Source organism: Lissotriton vulgaris, chromosome 3_1 (genome assembly GCF_964263255.1).
Source record: "Lissotriton vulgaris chromosome 3_1, aLisVul1.2, whole genome shotgun sequence".
Taxonomy (NCBI): Eukaryota; Metazoa; Chordata; class Amphibia; order Caudata; family Salamandridae; genus Lissotriton; species Lissotriton vulgaris.
Window position 1 is genome coordinate 1,807,554,140 of NC_141689.1, and position 15,535 is coordinate 1,807,569,674.

Genomic DNA, 15,535 nt, shown 5'->3' on the forward strand with positions numbered 1-15,535 from the left:
TCAGCACCAGGAAAACTGTCACTCAAGCCCTAGTCACTAACTGGCTGGACTACGGCAACGCGCTCTACGCAGGAATCACCACCTAACTCCTGAAGTGACACCAGACGATACAGAACTCAGCTGCCACACTCCTCCTCGACCTCCCCAACTGAACTCACATCACCCCCACCTCTGGAACCTCCACAGGCTCCCTATCCAGAAAAGATGGCAATTCAAGATGCTGATACATGCCTACAAGGCCCTCCAAGACTAAGGACCTGCGTATGTCAACCACTGTCTAAACTATCGTGACACCTACGCTCCGCCTCACTCGCACTCTCACACATTCAACACATCCACTGATTTACAGAGGAAGACGATCTTTCTACTCCCTCATCACCAAGTACTGGAACGACCTCCCCCCGCACCTCCGAACATGATCGTCTCTCCCAGAATTCAGAAGCGACCTCAAGACCTGGCTCTTCAACTGATCCCAGCGAGAACTTACCACCTACATACCCTCGCATGGGACTAACTGCGCTCTACAAATACTAATTGATTGATTGATTGAAGACTGTATTTCTCTTGTCATAACGTGTGTGTGTGTTGCACCTGTGAACTACAGGCATGCCGTCAAGCCCACTTTTACCCTAACGGGTTGGTGCTTCAAGCAAAAAGAACAGATGATGGACGGAATGCAAAGGGTATGTTCAGATGTGGGTCCCTTGTTCACTGTGCCTATGGATTCAAGGTAGCCTGGCTGACAAGGGGTGATACCCCGAAACCAGTCCCAGGACTCTTGTATCCCGTCCATGGAGGACCTTACTTGGCAGTTTGGCTTGACTTTTCCATGAAGAGCAGGGTCAAGACTGATTTGCATATGGCTGGGGCCAGACTGCGGTGGAATAATGAACAAAAGTACAAGGCATTAAACCCAGATCTCTTGACTTGGGGTGAGTGGTTGAAAATGTTCAGCATTCCTTCCATCGTCTTGTGTTTCCAGGGTTGGTGCTTCAGAAATGCATTCTTCTTTCCAAATATGGTGTCACTTATTTAATGTTAGTCCTTTGAGCTCCTTGTGTTCTTTTCTCTGCCCAATTACAGCATGCAAGAACACGCTATTACCTCCAGCAGCATGGTATTCTAAAGACCTTGCTGACAATAAATTATTCATTCACAGACAGGAAAGTAAATGGAAGGGCAACAGAACTTCGGAGTAATACAGAGGATCCTTTGCGCAACACGCAGACAGCTCATCACATCAGCCAAAGCAAAGTACTCTACCATCACTGTTAGAAATTGGGTTTCTAGTTGGCATAGGTATGCATCCTGTCCAAATTGGAATCACAACTCTAAGCAGGGTAAGCTATATACATACTAAAAGAAAACCTGTGCCCACCCTCTGATAGCTTGGCACAGAGCAAATAGGCTTCTCTTAAGAGGCAATGTATAAAGCATTTGTGCAACTCACACAGTAACACAACAAAAACACCACAAAAAGACTCCACACTAGGTTAGAAAAAAGACAATTTTATGAATAAAACAAGACTAAAACAACAAAAATTCAATAAGTAGAACCAGAGTTAGTAATTTCTAGACTATTTTGAAAATATATATCTTAGTCTTAAAGCGCCAACCGAAGATATCTGGTCCCACTTGACAGGGATGAATCCAAAAGTACAGGCCGTGGAGCGCGGGCTAGATAAAGGGACCAGCCTTGGCCCGCTGAAAACAGTACCTTTGGATGGGGCTGCGTCAACGCAGAGGACGAGATGTGAGGAGTAGTGAGGCAATGTATTGCCGTGGATTCATGGGATTCGTAGGTGATGCATCGTCATCCAGCTACGCACTTGGGGAAAGCCTCGTAGTCGAGCAGCACTGGAGATGGGCAATACGTCGTCGTTGAGCTGTACACTCAGGTAATATTCCGCATTGAGCAGCGCTAAAGACAAGTGATACATAGTCGTTCGTTAGAATGAGCAGGGTCAATCAGTGCAACGGCAATGATGCGCTGGTGGCGAGATTTGCAGCAGAGAAGACCTCATTTCCTAGGGCCCAGGACTGGATTGGCAGCACTTGGCAGGGCAGGACTCATAGATGGCAGAGTCCAGGTGCTATTGCAGGACTGTAGGAAGTCTTTGATGTCCCTGAGATTTCAAAACAGGCGCATAGCCAGCATGCCCTTGGAGTCACTCTGGGTTCAAGTGAGATGGGTTTGTTCCTTTTCCTCAGCTGGGCAATGGTTAGCAGGGCAGCACAACAGAGCATACAAACAGGTCTTCCAGAGTGGCAGTCTTTGTAGCATCACAGCAGTCCTTCCTCTTGACAGAGTTCTTCAAGGGTCCAGTAGTGTCTGATTTGGTGGGTTCAGAGACCTTGTACTTGTATCCAGTTGTGCCTTTGAATTGGTGGTGACTTCAACAATGGGTCTCTGAAGTGCACAAAGGTCATTTCTTCCCAGCCCTGGCTCCAGACTATCAGTAGGGGGTAATACACCCTTCATGTTGGGACAGGGCACTGCCTATTCAGGTGTATCAGCCCCTCCCTTCCTGCCCAGGAAGAACCATCAGAATGTAGAAGAGTATTTAGACACACCTAACCTTTCAGTGTTTGTGGATGTCTAGAAGGAATTCACAAAGTGTAGCTGTCACCCACCCAAGACGTGAATTGGAGACAGGCTGCAGGCACACGGAGCTGTAAGAGCAGAGTAATGCCCACTTTCTAAATGTGGCATTTCTAAAATAGTAATGGTAAATTCAGCTTTACCAGTAAAGAGAATTTATCATTACATTACAAAACTATTCAACATGATAGAACTACTCCTTTCTAATCAGGAATTACAGCTTAATAGGGTATTGAGGATTTTCCAATGTTAACCTATGAGCCGAGTAGGCCTCACAGTAATGAAAAACACATGTAGTTGTTTTTCCCTACCAGGAAATGCAACATTTAAAAGTGCATGTCATACTTTTTACTTATACAGCATCCTGCCTCATGGGCTACCCAGGGCCTACCTTAGGGGGGACTTACATATAATAAAAAGGGAGTTTAAGGCTTGGCAAAGGACTTTAAATGTAAGTTGAAGTGGCTGTAAAACTGCTTGTGTGGGTGGCACAATCAGTGCTACAGGACCACTAATAGCATTTAATGTACATGCCCTGGGTGTATGGTGTATCACTTTATAAGGCACTTACAAGTAAATTAAATTTGCCAATTTTGAATACACCAATGCCCCAATGTTTAGGGGAGAAGCACATGCACTTTAGCACTGGTCAGCAGTGGTAAAGTGCGCAGAGTCCAAAGGCCAACAAAAAGAATCAGCAAAATGAGGAGGTAAGTTAGCAAAACGTTTAGGGAAAGACCACACTAAGGCTGACAGGTCTAACAGCCACCATCCATGAAGCCACCAACAGAAGCGGAATGCTGTTCAAGACAATCAAGCAGTGCAGCAACTTCCTGCCAGACCCACCTATTACTCACTCCACAGAATAGTGTAATGCCATTGGCTTCTTCAGTGAAAAAATTCAAAAGTCAGACTGCACAGTGACGATACAAAGCCTACTTCGTGTTTCACACCCAGCCCTTCCTGTAGAATCCTGCAAAGGTCAGCCATCAAAGCCTTACCTCTCCCAGATCTTGTGGACATACTCATGCCCATCAAAGCCACTTCTTATGAAGATGATGTCATATATTCCTTCAACAAAGTTCTCTCGGAGTATGCTCTCTTATTCCCACTTCCCACTGTCAATACCTCCCTCACTCAAGGCATCTTCCCAAAATCTCTTAAGACTGGTAAGCTTCTCCTACTCCTACAGAAACCTGCACTAGACCCATATGACCCAACTATCAACCCTTCACTCACCTACTGTTCCATCACCAAGATCATTTAAAAAGCAGACTTTGTTCAACTCCTGCATGACTACCAGTGTGGTTTCAGATCACGCTGCAGCACAGTCATAAACCTAAAACTGGTTTTCATACAAGTAGTTTTTTTTAAATCCGCAAAATAATATTCTGAGCAGCCATTCAATGTGAAAAAGATAAAGAAACAATTTAAGAGACTAACCACTTCAGCTCTATAAGTGATTTAAAAATTTTCACTGTGTACGCTGTCATATCACATCACTGTACAAGATCTATTTACAATTGGCAAGTACAGAGATACATAATGTGGTCAAAATGCAAAGAACAAGAGTGCTCAGTGTCCCGGTGTGGAAAAAACACATACAAATGATCAGTTCATATTTATACAACCAACATCTTTCGAGTATGTGTTTCTTGAATCACACATAAAGTGAAATGTTTAAATGGCAATTCATTTCAGCCTGTAACTTTTAGTGTGCTGTGTGGTCGACTATCTTTGAACTAGTTTGAAATGTGGCGTTATCTTCAGGACAATGTGGATGTAGTTGGGACCCGAGTTCTAGAGGTCTATAATGGTCTCCAGAGAAGCAGTCACTCACGGATGACACCACAATGGGAAGAATGAATAAAAAAGGGAAAACAAATTGTTCACTCGGATGAGAGGTTAACCATCCGAGCTCTCTGTGAAGTGCGTGGAGGAACACTTCAGCTCTTAAAATTGGAATTAGAGGAGCCAGACACAATCAAATGTCACACCGGCCACATCAGTCCAGCGTGCACTGTCGGCAGTGTGGGTTACCATCACGTTCTGGAAGCATAGGGGTGAGCATAGACATCGTAGATGATGCCTTCTTGACCACAAATGAAGGTGACCCCAGCCTCCTGTTATTGCTGGACCTCTCAGCTACTTTCAGCATATTCGACCCTCCTACCCTAATATACACCCTCGAGTCGAAAATAGAATTCACTGGCAATGTCCACTGGTTCTCCGCCTAGCTTTTCACATGTGCATCTCCAGGTCAGAAAAGATCCCTATCACATGTGCAGTCCCCAAGGCTCCATACTCTTTTCTGTCATCTTCAACCTTAACATGGAGTGCTTGGTGCTCTACTCACAGATAACTGCATTAAGATTCACTAATATGCTGATGATATCAACTTTGTTTGAAAGTCTCCTCTACTTCGGACATCTATGCCCAAAACACCGCTTGCACATCATCCGGGCCTAAAGGTCATTCCAACCAAGACAGAATTCCAATTATTTGCCAAGAAGCCCCAACAAGGGACAGTAGAAATCTGCATCAATGACATGAGCCTTGATGGCTTCAAACCCCAACTGTCACTGAATGCCTGAATGCCAAATGACTTGGATTCACTGGTGGCAGAATGTACGTTGGAAAGACGCAACGGAAGGTAAAAACAAGAATTACGGAGCACAAGAGCAGGATACGAGTGAGAATTTAACCTCACCACTGGCTTATCATTGGAGAGAAGCAAAACACACTATTTCCCAACTACAGTTCTTCGTTATTGAACAACTACCAATTAAGTCAGGCATTGACAATCACCAAAGATTGCTGCAACGGGAAATATATTGGATCAAGTACCTTAACACGATGTCTCCAATCGGGCTCAATGATAAATATGATTTATCATGTTTCTTGTAGTAGATTAGTAAGAATAATCAAAGCAACAGCGCGTTTAACAACTTACACGGCAAAACATTAGGACAGCCACAATTAACATGAGTGATATTTAAGTTCATCATCATAAACTATGTATACAATGGCAGTATTAAAAATTGTGTATCTAGCAGGTTATGGTCGGGTGTCCCTCAGATGACCAATTTGGTATAACACATGTATCACAACACAGCCAGCATGTCACGAAATCACCTCATGAGGACTGTTTTGAATAGCTATTATATCCGAGACATGGTTATCTCTAGTCACGTGCAACTAGTAAGAACAGTAGGATTGATTTGATGGACGACCGGTGCAGTATGGCATTGTTATTAGTATAACGCAAGTAACTAGTAACTTACGATATACAGCTTTGAGTAATTAAGATAAGCAACCGAAGCAGAATTATAGTATTGTTTATAAGATTTCGCCATGCAAAGATGGCTCCTTTTAGTAAAGGAATATTCTTTGTGTATTGAGTTCTTTGGTTATTTTTCAAAACACCATGACGGGTGTTAAAACAGTAGGATAGATTTGATGGACAACCGGCGTAGTCAGGTACTGTTATTAGTTCATCGCAAGAAACTAGCAACTTATTATATATAGCTTCGAGTTCATAACACGCAACCGAAGCAATAATACGGCATTGTTTACATGATTTCACCATGCAAAGATGGTGACCTTAGTAAAGGAATAGTCCTTGTGTATAGAGTCCTTTGTTTATTTTCCAAAACACCATGACGGGTGTTTAAAACACGAACGCATGGCGGCCCAGGTTAAAGACCGGTAGCGTTTGAGTCGGGACAGCGGTTTTTCTTACAACGCGCAACGAACGTGCATAAGAGGTACGATTAGCAGTTAGTTGTATTTTGTTGATGATTTCTCGTATCGAGATTCCAATACATTGATACGACTTTTCTCTGCATTTTTTCGGGTTAGAGAGACAACAAGCGAACAAGGTATGCCATTTATTTAATGATGTGTTAAGATTAATACATCAACGTAGCAACGTTCTCTAAACTCTTGGACTGGGTAAGAGTGGTCTGCTTAATTCAGACACTCTGTTCATCACCACCCCCTTTTCTGAATCGTTTTTGGCCACTATAGGTGTGGCAGGGTATACTCAGACATGAGTCCCTTGCTCACTGCACCATCAGGATTCAAGCAAGCCGGGGCGACAACGGCTGAAATGCCAGAAACCGGTCCCCGGAAGCTTGTCTCCTTTCTGGTGAAGAATTGGCTTGGTAGTTTAGTCTGCCCTGTTCCCATGATGCACTGGGCCAGGGACAGACTGATTTGCATATAGCCAGGTTCTGAGCTGGGATGGTGCAGTGAGCTAAATAATGGTGATGGATCAAGCCCTGATCTTTGGACTGGGTAAGAGTGGTCTGCTTAATTCAGACACTCTGTTCATCACCACCCCCTTTTCTGAATCGTTTTTGGCCACTATAGGTGTGGCAGGGTATACTCAGACATGAGTCTCTTGCTCACTGCACCATCGGGATTCAAGCAAGCCGGGCCGACGACGGCTGAAATGCCAGAAACCGGTCCCCGGAAGCTTGTCTCCTTTCTGGTGAAGAATTGGCTTGGTAGTTTAGTCTGCCCTGTTCCCATGATGCACTGGGCCAGGAACAGACTGATTTGCATATAGCCAGGTTCTGAGCTGGGATGGTGCAGTGAGCTAAATAACGGTGATGGATCAAGCCCTGATCTTTGGACTGGGTAAGAGTGGTCTGCTTAATTCAGACACTCTGTTCATCACCACCCCCTTTTCTGAATCCTTAGTAAAGGAATAGTCCTTGTGTATAGAGACCTTTGTTTATTTTCCAAAACACCATGACGGGTGTTTAAAACACAAACGCATGGCGGCCCAGGATAAAGACCGGTAGCGTTTGAGTCGGGACAGCGGTTTTTCTTACAACGCGCAACGAACGTGCATAAGATGTACGATTAGCAGTTAGTTGTATTTTGTTGATGATTTCTCGTATCGAGATTCCAATACATTGATACGACTTTTCTCTGCATTTTTTCAGTTTAGAGAGACAACAAACGAACAAGGTATGCCATTTATTTAATGATGTGTTAAGATTAATACATCAACGTAGCAACGTTCTCTAAAAACGTTTATCTTGTTTTTACAGTGGTTTGACTTTTGAATTGGAGTAAGGTAGGCTTTGACAAGGTGTTTCTTTTTGTGAGCATAATGATAACGATTAGTTGTTACGCGTTATAATTGACAGTTACAAGAGTGTTTCTTTATATTTTTGTCAACAGATAAATAGCTGCTTTCGTGGTACATACGAGGTTATATTTTGCATACAGGTCAACATAATCAGGTATGAAACAATCACTAAATGCACACACATGCTCCCATGGACGAAAACAGACACAGACATTTATTCTCTTGCAATTTTATTTTTTTCAGGTTCGCCCCTGATGAAGGCACTAATCAGGTGCCGAAATGCATTGGGCTTGAAACAAACCTTGTGATTATGTAATAATGTAATAATGATGTATTGAGATATCAATGAATTATTGAAAATAATGTTTTCGGTTCAAATGTAACTTTTGATGATGACTATTGTTTGAATTTCGAATATATTGAAAAAAGGTTAATAACAAATTGAATACTGAATGTGAAATCACAAGTGAATAAACCAACTTAAGGTGCGGAGCATCGTGTGAACAGTGCGTGATTAGATGGGTCAGTATACCCATCATAACTAACCATAAAACTAAGGAGTGACTATCCTTAATAATCACAAGCACCAGTTGATTAACGACACAACTTTGAGTACAACGGAGTGCTCCTCACAAACCCAATAACTTGGATTCACCCTTGCCACCAACCTCTCCCCAAAGGAACATATTACCTTAAAAACTAAGATGCCCTAGTACCAGCTCTCACTTCTAAAGAAAGTCAAACTATTTTTTTCCCAGAAAGGGGCTTTTGAGTTGTTCAAGCCCTTGTACTCTTTGATCTGGATACTGGCAATGCCCTACTCCATGGCTTCTCAGACTCAACACTGGAGCCCATAACGTGCATTCTACATGCTGCAGTACGTGGTAAAATATCACATGACCCCACCCAGATGGAGCTCCATTGGTACCCTTTGCCAGCCAACACCATTTTCGAAACCATCTGCTTCATTTACAAAGCCATCAGAACCAGGGCCCCCACTTATTTTGCAGGCAAGTTCATCATCTCTAGTGGTTATTGGCACACCCTCAGACAGAGCACCATCAGACTGCAGACTAAGAATAGTAAAAATAAACAATCAAGACAGCATAACTTTTCCTTTAATGCACACCTGATCTGGAAAAATATTCATACAGCCATCAGGACAGCTCCAAATCGGCTCCAATTTAGAAAAGAGTTGAAAACTCACCTCTTCAAAGAACACTACTCAACAATGTATTAACCACAGGCATCTGAGCTTCCTCTTTTATTTCTCACTGACTTTAAGCTTGCCTTTTATTATGTAGAGGTCTCTTCTGCCTTTTGGCTAAGTTCCCAGTATTAAAATACAATATACATACATATATTCCGATACCAAAATCTGCACCAGTCCCTTCGATATTGATGCCGGTCCTGATGCAACCCTAGTCGGAGGAGGATTTTCCACCTAAAGTGGTACCAGATTCTGAACCAAACTCATCCCGACCTTGTCTGAGGCTGTGTCATGAAACCACTTTAATGCCCCTCTCCACATTCAGTCTGACTTTGATAAAACATTGCCTTTACCACAGAGCCACTCCTAGGTACTCCTTTAACTTTTTGGCTATCAGTCAGCCTTTTGGAAATGACAGTGGAGATGATCGGGCTGACTTTCCCCTTTCTATTGTAATGACAACAATTTGTACATGCACCTACAAGGGGCCAATTGGTTGGACATTTGGTAACCCCTCTAGTCCCCCTGGTTCACCTACAGAAGAGAGTACATCCTTTGCTGTTGTGACAAGGCATGCAGCTAATGTCCTTGATCTACAGCTCCCCTCCATGGAATTCAAAACTAATGTTCTCACAAAGACTATGCAGGCTTCCTCTGAACCTCTTTTACCTTTGAATGAAGCCATCCTGGATGTGCTACTGGGCACGTGGGCAAAACCATTTTCTTGTCCTCCAGTGAACATGCAGGTTGCTAGACACTATAGATAGACGGCAGGGAGCCCAATATTTCTGAAGCAAAATCCTACTCTCAAGAGTCTCATGGTCCAGGCCTCCACCAGCAAAGTGAACCCAAATGCTTTTCTGATGAAATTACCAGAATAAAGAGAATTCTGATTCTGACTCAACCAGACAGAGAATCAAAGAGGATTAAGCCATTTGGAAAACATATGTTCTTGACGACCACCCTTACCTTGAGGTCGGCCAACACCTATTGTTTGCTTGGTCATTGCACATATACCCTTTGAGACATGTTCGGCAAGATCTTGTGGCAGTCTCTGATGTCTTACAGGCCTCTCCGGCTCAAACTATGCTAGATGGCCAGGATGAGGCCAAATACATTATACAGTCTGGATTTGACACTACTGATTACTTGGGCCAGGCACACAGCACTAGCATCTTGCTCCATTAACATTCTTGTTTGAGGTCTGTGGGCTACACAGGAGATTTCCAGACATCCCTTACAGATATGCAATTTGATGGCTCTGGCCCGTTTGTCGAGAAAGCTGCTTCTGGTCTGAAGTGATTTAAGGAGAGCTGAGCCCCAGCGTGTTCCTTGGGCCATTCCACGCCCTCACATTGTCTCAACAGTTTTTACTTTTTCTGGGTTTCTCCAGAGGGTTGGCATATGGGCAGCGTCGGGGCCCACTGCTCCTACAGCACAGGCCCCCAGCCCTAGGTCAGAACTGGGAATCAAGAAGACAACAGGTAGGTTCCGGGGCAGTGAGCTTCCCAGTTCCCCACCCCTATGTCTCAAGCTCCAACATGATTTAGTTTTCCCTTAGTGGCACACCACCAACCTGTTGGGGGGCAGAATCAGACATTTCCTCCAAGTGAGGCAAAATATAACATCCAACTAGTGGGTCCTTCAGACCGTTCATCGAGGCTGCGCCTAACCATTTAATTTTGACCTGCCACACCCTCCATTTACATCATAGCATCTTTTAAAGTAGCAGCACTTCATCTTGTGCAAGCTCTTTTTGCCAAAGGAGCCATGGAAAGGGTCCTGGCCTAAGAAAAAGGAACCAGCTTTTACTCGCTATTTGCTCGTGCTGAAGGGGGACAGAGGTCCTCGTCCCATTATAGGTCTCCTCCCTCTGAACGCCTTGTTGAGAAAAGACCTGCATGACGCCTCCTTCTATCTACCTATCATGCAGTCCCACAGACGCTACTAGCTGTTCAAGGTGGGTCAGCAGCATTTTTAATTTGCCATGCTTCCCATCAGTTTCACTGGTGCTCATTGGATGTTTACAAAAGTGATGGTGGTGGTGCAGCACATCTTCGGAGGTTGGGGATTCCAGTTTTTCCCTACCTCTATAACTGGCTATCGAAAGCGAGCTCGCCACAGTTAGTCATAGACTACCTTCAGATGATGGCATTGGTGGGGTTCACTATCAATGTGCCAAAGTCTCATCTAACTTAGCTGAGGATCCCTTTTATTGGAGCCATCTTGATTACGGTGCAGTTTAATGCTTTCCTTCCACCACAATGAGCCCAGGACATCTGGACTATGATCCCTATATTAAGGCTTCAGTCCCAGGTCTTTATGAGGGTAGGTCTGCGACTTCTGGACCCGTTGACACCCTGCATCCTGCTCATCAAATATACCAGATGGCATATGCACGTTCTACAGTGGAACCTGAAGCTTCTGTGAGCCCAGCACCAGGAGAAACAGTTGGATTCCATCTAGATTCTGCAGAAGACTGCAAAATACCTGCAGTTTTAGCTCAACCACAATTGTAACTGCAACAGATTCCTATCCCTGCCCTACCCAGAGCGGACAGTGGGGACATATACTTCACTGCTGAGATGAATAGGTCATCTGGGAGAGGTGGCGATCAGAGGTCCCTGTTTGGGTGATGAGCAATTCTCCTGGTGCTGAAAATGATCCTACCATCCATCAAACAGAGGCTGGTTAAGGTTTACACAGCACCACTGCCATGAGGAATTGCAACAAGCGGGGCATGGTAGGATCCTGGGTCCTGTACGGAGGCACTTCGCCTCTAGAGCTGGCTAGAGTTTCCAAGGCATTTTCCTGGTTGTAAACCACCAGGTTATACATTTAGAACACAAGAGTGGACGAGCTCAGCCTATGGGGCGTGGGGGATTACGAATGGCAGTTACTCAACAAGATGCCATAGGACATCTTCCAGCAATGTGGAGAACCTTGTGTAAAACCCTCACTATAACTTTTGGCCGCCACCAGGAACCCACAATATCAAAACGTTTGTGCCCTGGAGTTTCCTCTCTGAGATGTGTTCCATATAGAGTGGGGCATGGGACTCTTGAATGCCTTTTCTTCCGCTGCCTCCCCTGCTCTGAGTTCTGAAGACGTTTGAGGACAACTGGGCCCACGTCATCCTAATGGCTCTGGACTGAGCAAGGAGAATTTGTGTTCGACTTAGCCCCCTCTGCAAGGTCATCTCCAGAATTTTTGCCTTCACCCACCTGTTTTATGAACCTCTATTTGTTGGCTTTCAGGACTCTGCGCATTTTACCACTGCTAACCAGTGCTAAAGTGCATCTGCTTAGAACATGGTAACATTGGCTTATCTTAAGTTGACCAAAGTGTTACAGTACTCAAATTAGTTCTGTCACGGGCACCTTGTTGGTGTATTCATGAAGCCCTCACCCACAAACCTAGTTGGTGGCATGCTTCATCAACGGGTCCACCCAGTGACACCTAGTATGTCCCGGGTGTGCTACGATGCCTGATTACAGCGGAGCTGGTATATTGCTGAGAGTACAGTGAGGTTGGGTGAGTTGTGATTTAAAACGGCTTGGTGGAAGTCCCAGTACCTGAGGGTAAATTAAATTTTAATAACTGGGCCGTCACCAGCGGTTAAAGTAAGGCTACAGGACGCGTGAGGGTGGCGAGTTACTGCCCCCTGCGTCCTTCAGATGGTCGACATGTTTCAGCCAGTGCCTTAGAGTATTCTGGCTTTCCTCAGGACCGTTTTTTAAAAAGGTGTGGTGTGATAAAACAGACTTAGTGTTGTGGTACAGACTATGTGATACACTCACTAAGGTGTTTTTCTATATGTGAGAGGGGGATTCCCTTCTCATGCATACGCTTTGGATTATTAGCCAAGGCTTCCTGGAGGGAAGCGGTAAGGGGATGGCCAGTCTACCGGAGGACGACGGCAGGACAACAGGTACAAGGCAGGCACTGACCAGAAAGACACTGACTTTGTTTAATCACATATAAACCCTCGGGGACTCGGACTAGCTAACTAGTCCTCTCTCTCCCTCTTGTTACACGCAAACATTGGCTTATCACCATTTTGCTTATTCAATGTATTTGTAAGTCCATAGTAAAGTAGTACCACCCGAACACAGTGCCTGTAAATTAAATACTACACATAATAGACCTGCAGAACTTATATTGCCACCCACTTAAGTAGCCCTTTAAGCATGTCTCAGACCTGCCATTGTAGCCTGTGTCTGCAGTTTTAAAACTGCAATTTTGACCTGTCAAGATAAACATTTTTCCATGCCCAAACCTTTCTTTTTAATACAGATATGTCACCCTTGACTTCCCAGAGGGCAGGTTGCTGTGTAATTAAAAGGTTGAACATGTACATGAAACTTTTACATGTCCTTGCAGTAAAACACTCCCAAATTTGTTTTTCCGTACTATGAGGCCTACTCCTCCTATAGGTTAACATTAAGGATTTCTTATTACATCTGATAAGCTGTGATTCCCAATTGGAATGAGGTAGATCTGTCATGTTTAGTAACTTTAGAATTCTAATGATCACACTTATTTAATTGCAAAGTCGAATTTATCATTATCATTTTAAAAATGCCACTTTTGGAAAGATTAGTTATACAAGGGGGGGGCCCTTAGTCACACATTTAGATAGGGCCAATAAATGCAAAAATAATCAAAACATCTAGCTGACCATTTAAAAGGCTGCCACCGATTTAAGCAGCCTTGAAACCAAACTCACCAATAAGATGGTCTATATAATTTAATTATTCACTTTTTTCTTTTTTCATTTCATTTCTTAGATTCACTTGACAGATATTGAATACCCTTTACAATTTACACAGTAGACATGACATATAAAGAACATTTTTAAACAATAAAACCAAATCACAATTAACACACAATTTGGATTATTTCCATTAAAAAAACAACAGGTAACCCACGAAAACAATTTTCAAAGGAACTAGCTGAGGGTCATGGGTACCCAAGTTCTGGCTCAGACAACTCATGTACAGAAAAGCACCCTTCTACCCACAGGGTTCCATTGGGTTGTTCGCTCCCAGAGCTGGTGCAGGAGAAATTACACTTAGTCATTAAGGTTATCCCTGCTTGATCATGACTGGGAGGATATCGAGGGTTCAGTGTATATTCAGGCATTTATTGCTGATGGTCATAGTACCTGAGTATATATGTATGTCTTAAAGCAAGAGTATGCTCGTCATTGCCCTGTATGTACGAGTAAAAGTTACAGTCGGCCACATTCTGAATAAACAAACACTGCAATCAGACATTAGGGTAAAGCGGCACTATTCGTTGTCACAATACTTAGCATTACTGATTGGGAACTTCATCTCCCATCCGGCCATGCTCCGCGCTTACGTTCTTGTCGGCATTGGTCTTTGGAGGTTATTTAACCACTCCCACCTATCACACCCTTTGCTAGGCAATCCGCCTATCAGCGAAAGACATTCTCCGCTTCTGACGTCCGGATCCAGCACCTGCAGGAAGACTTCCCCGACCGGACTCCTGTTGTCGAGGGACACCCATCGGACCTCCAATCCTGCCATTGAGGGACGCTAGTTATTTAAGGGCTAATACTCTTTAGTCGTTTCTGTGCCAGCACGTGTTAAGGACCTATTAACATTGTTGAAACCGTATGTTACGCAGCTGGTTTACGAACTCTTAACCCTTTGCAAACCACAGGTAATGCAACCTTGAGAAGGCATTATAACCTACTAACACGTTTATAGACCTGCATCTGACGCAGCTCTAGGAAAGCAGGAAGGAACTTTCAATAGAGAGGCTTTCATCTCTATGGACTTAAGTTTCACTGCGTTTCCTATTCATCCATGTTGTTTAACAAAACACCCAGTTTGTAGCTTTTATGTAAGTGGTTTATTCGTATCAGCTGAAGTATGCAAGTATGAGTGTAACCTAATCCACACCTAACTTCCTGTATTTTTGTTGAGTGGATGGTAGAGGCTAAGCGTGCTGATACTCTCTTGTTCTTCTCTCACACAGTTGTTAGTCGCTCCCTGGGTCTTCCAGTCCCTGCATTCACCAGCTCCAGGAAGAGTAACCGGTGAAGGAGGTCCGCTACCCGTGCAAGCTGTGTGTCGTTTATTATTTTGTCCCATCCCCCATTCCCCTTGACGTGCTTCTCAGGGAGCAATTTACTGATCTTCGTGAAGAACGGAATTGGGAGTGGTCGGACTGTTGTCTTCTTCACTCCTGCTGGGCCTAGATACATCAGGTTAGTGCACGTGTGTGTTTGGCTTCTGAAAGATTGCCTAGCCCACGTACTTACCTAGCCCGACCGATGGATGCTAACCGGATCCTCACGACAGTTATAGAAACCATTACCAGTCTCCAGGTAGAAGTAAAAGCATCTCGGGCAGAAAGCCAAGAGTTGGGGTCAGTTCGTAGAGAGGTAGCTGAGTTGGCTAGGAAAGGAAAACCCGAGGGTGGAAAAATCCATTTAAAACTTTGGACCTTGCTCCCATCTGGTGCCACGTCAGGGACTTTCACTACTAATCATAGCTGCCTGGGAAAGCGCCTTTTTTTCTCCAGCTAATAATGTTCAAACAGGTGTAACACACACACAGACACAACCTATCCAGGTAATCCATGC

At 44.1% G+C, this 15,535-nt stretch overlaps 1 protein-coding gene across 5 annotated transcripts in view; it reads left to right on the forward strand.

The window, feature by feature from the left end:
* Window positions 1–15,061, forward strand: part of ANAPC10 (anaphase promoting complex subunit 10) — a 497,529-nt gene extending 482,468 nt beyond the window's left edge. For all 5 annotated transcript variants that reach the window (XM_086962247.1, XM_086962244.1, XM_086962245.1 and 2 more), the window contains one exon: window positions 14,926–15,061. In XM_086962247.1, the coding sequence (XP_086818373.1) occupies window positions 14,926–14,932 (7 nt within the window). In that variant the 3' untranslated portion in view covers window positions 14,933–15,061. The remainder of the gene's footprint in view (window positions 1–14,925) is intronic.
* The last annotated feature ends 474 nt before the right edge of the window (window positions 15,062–15,535 follow it).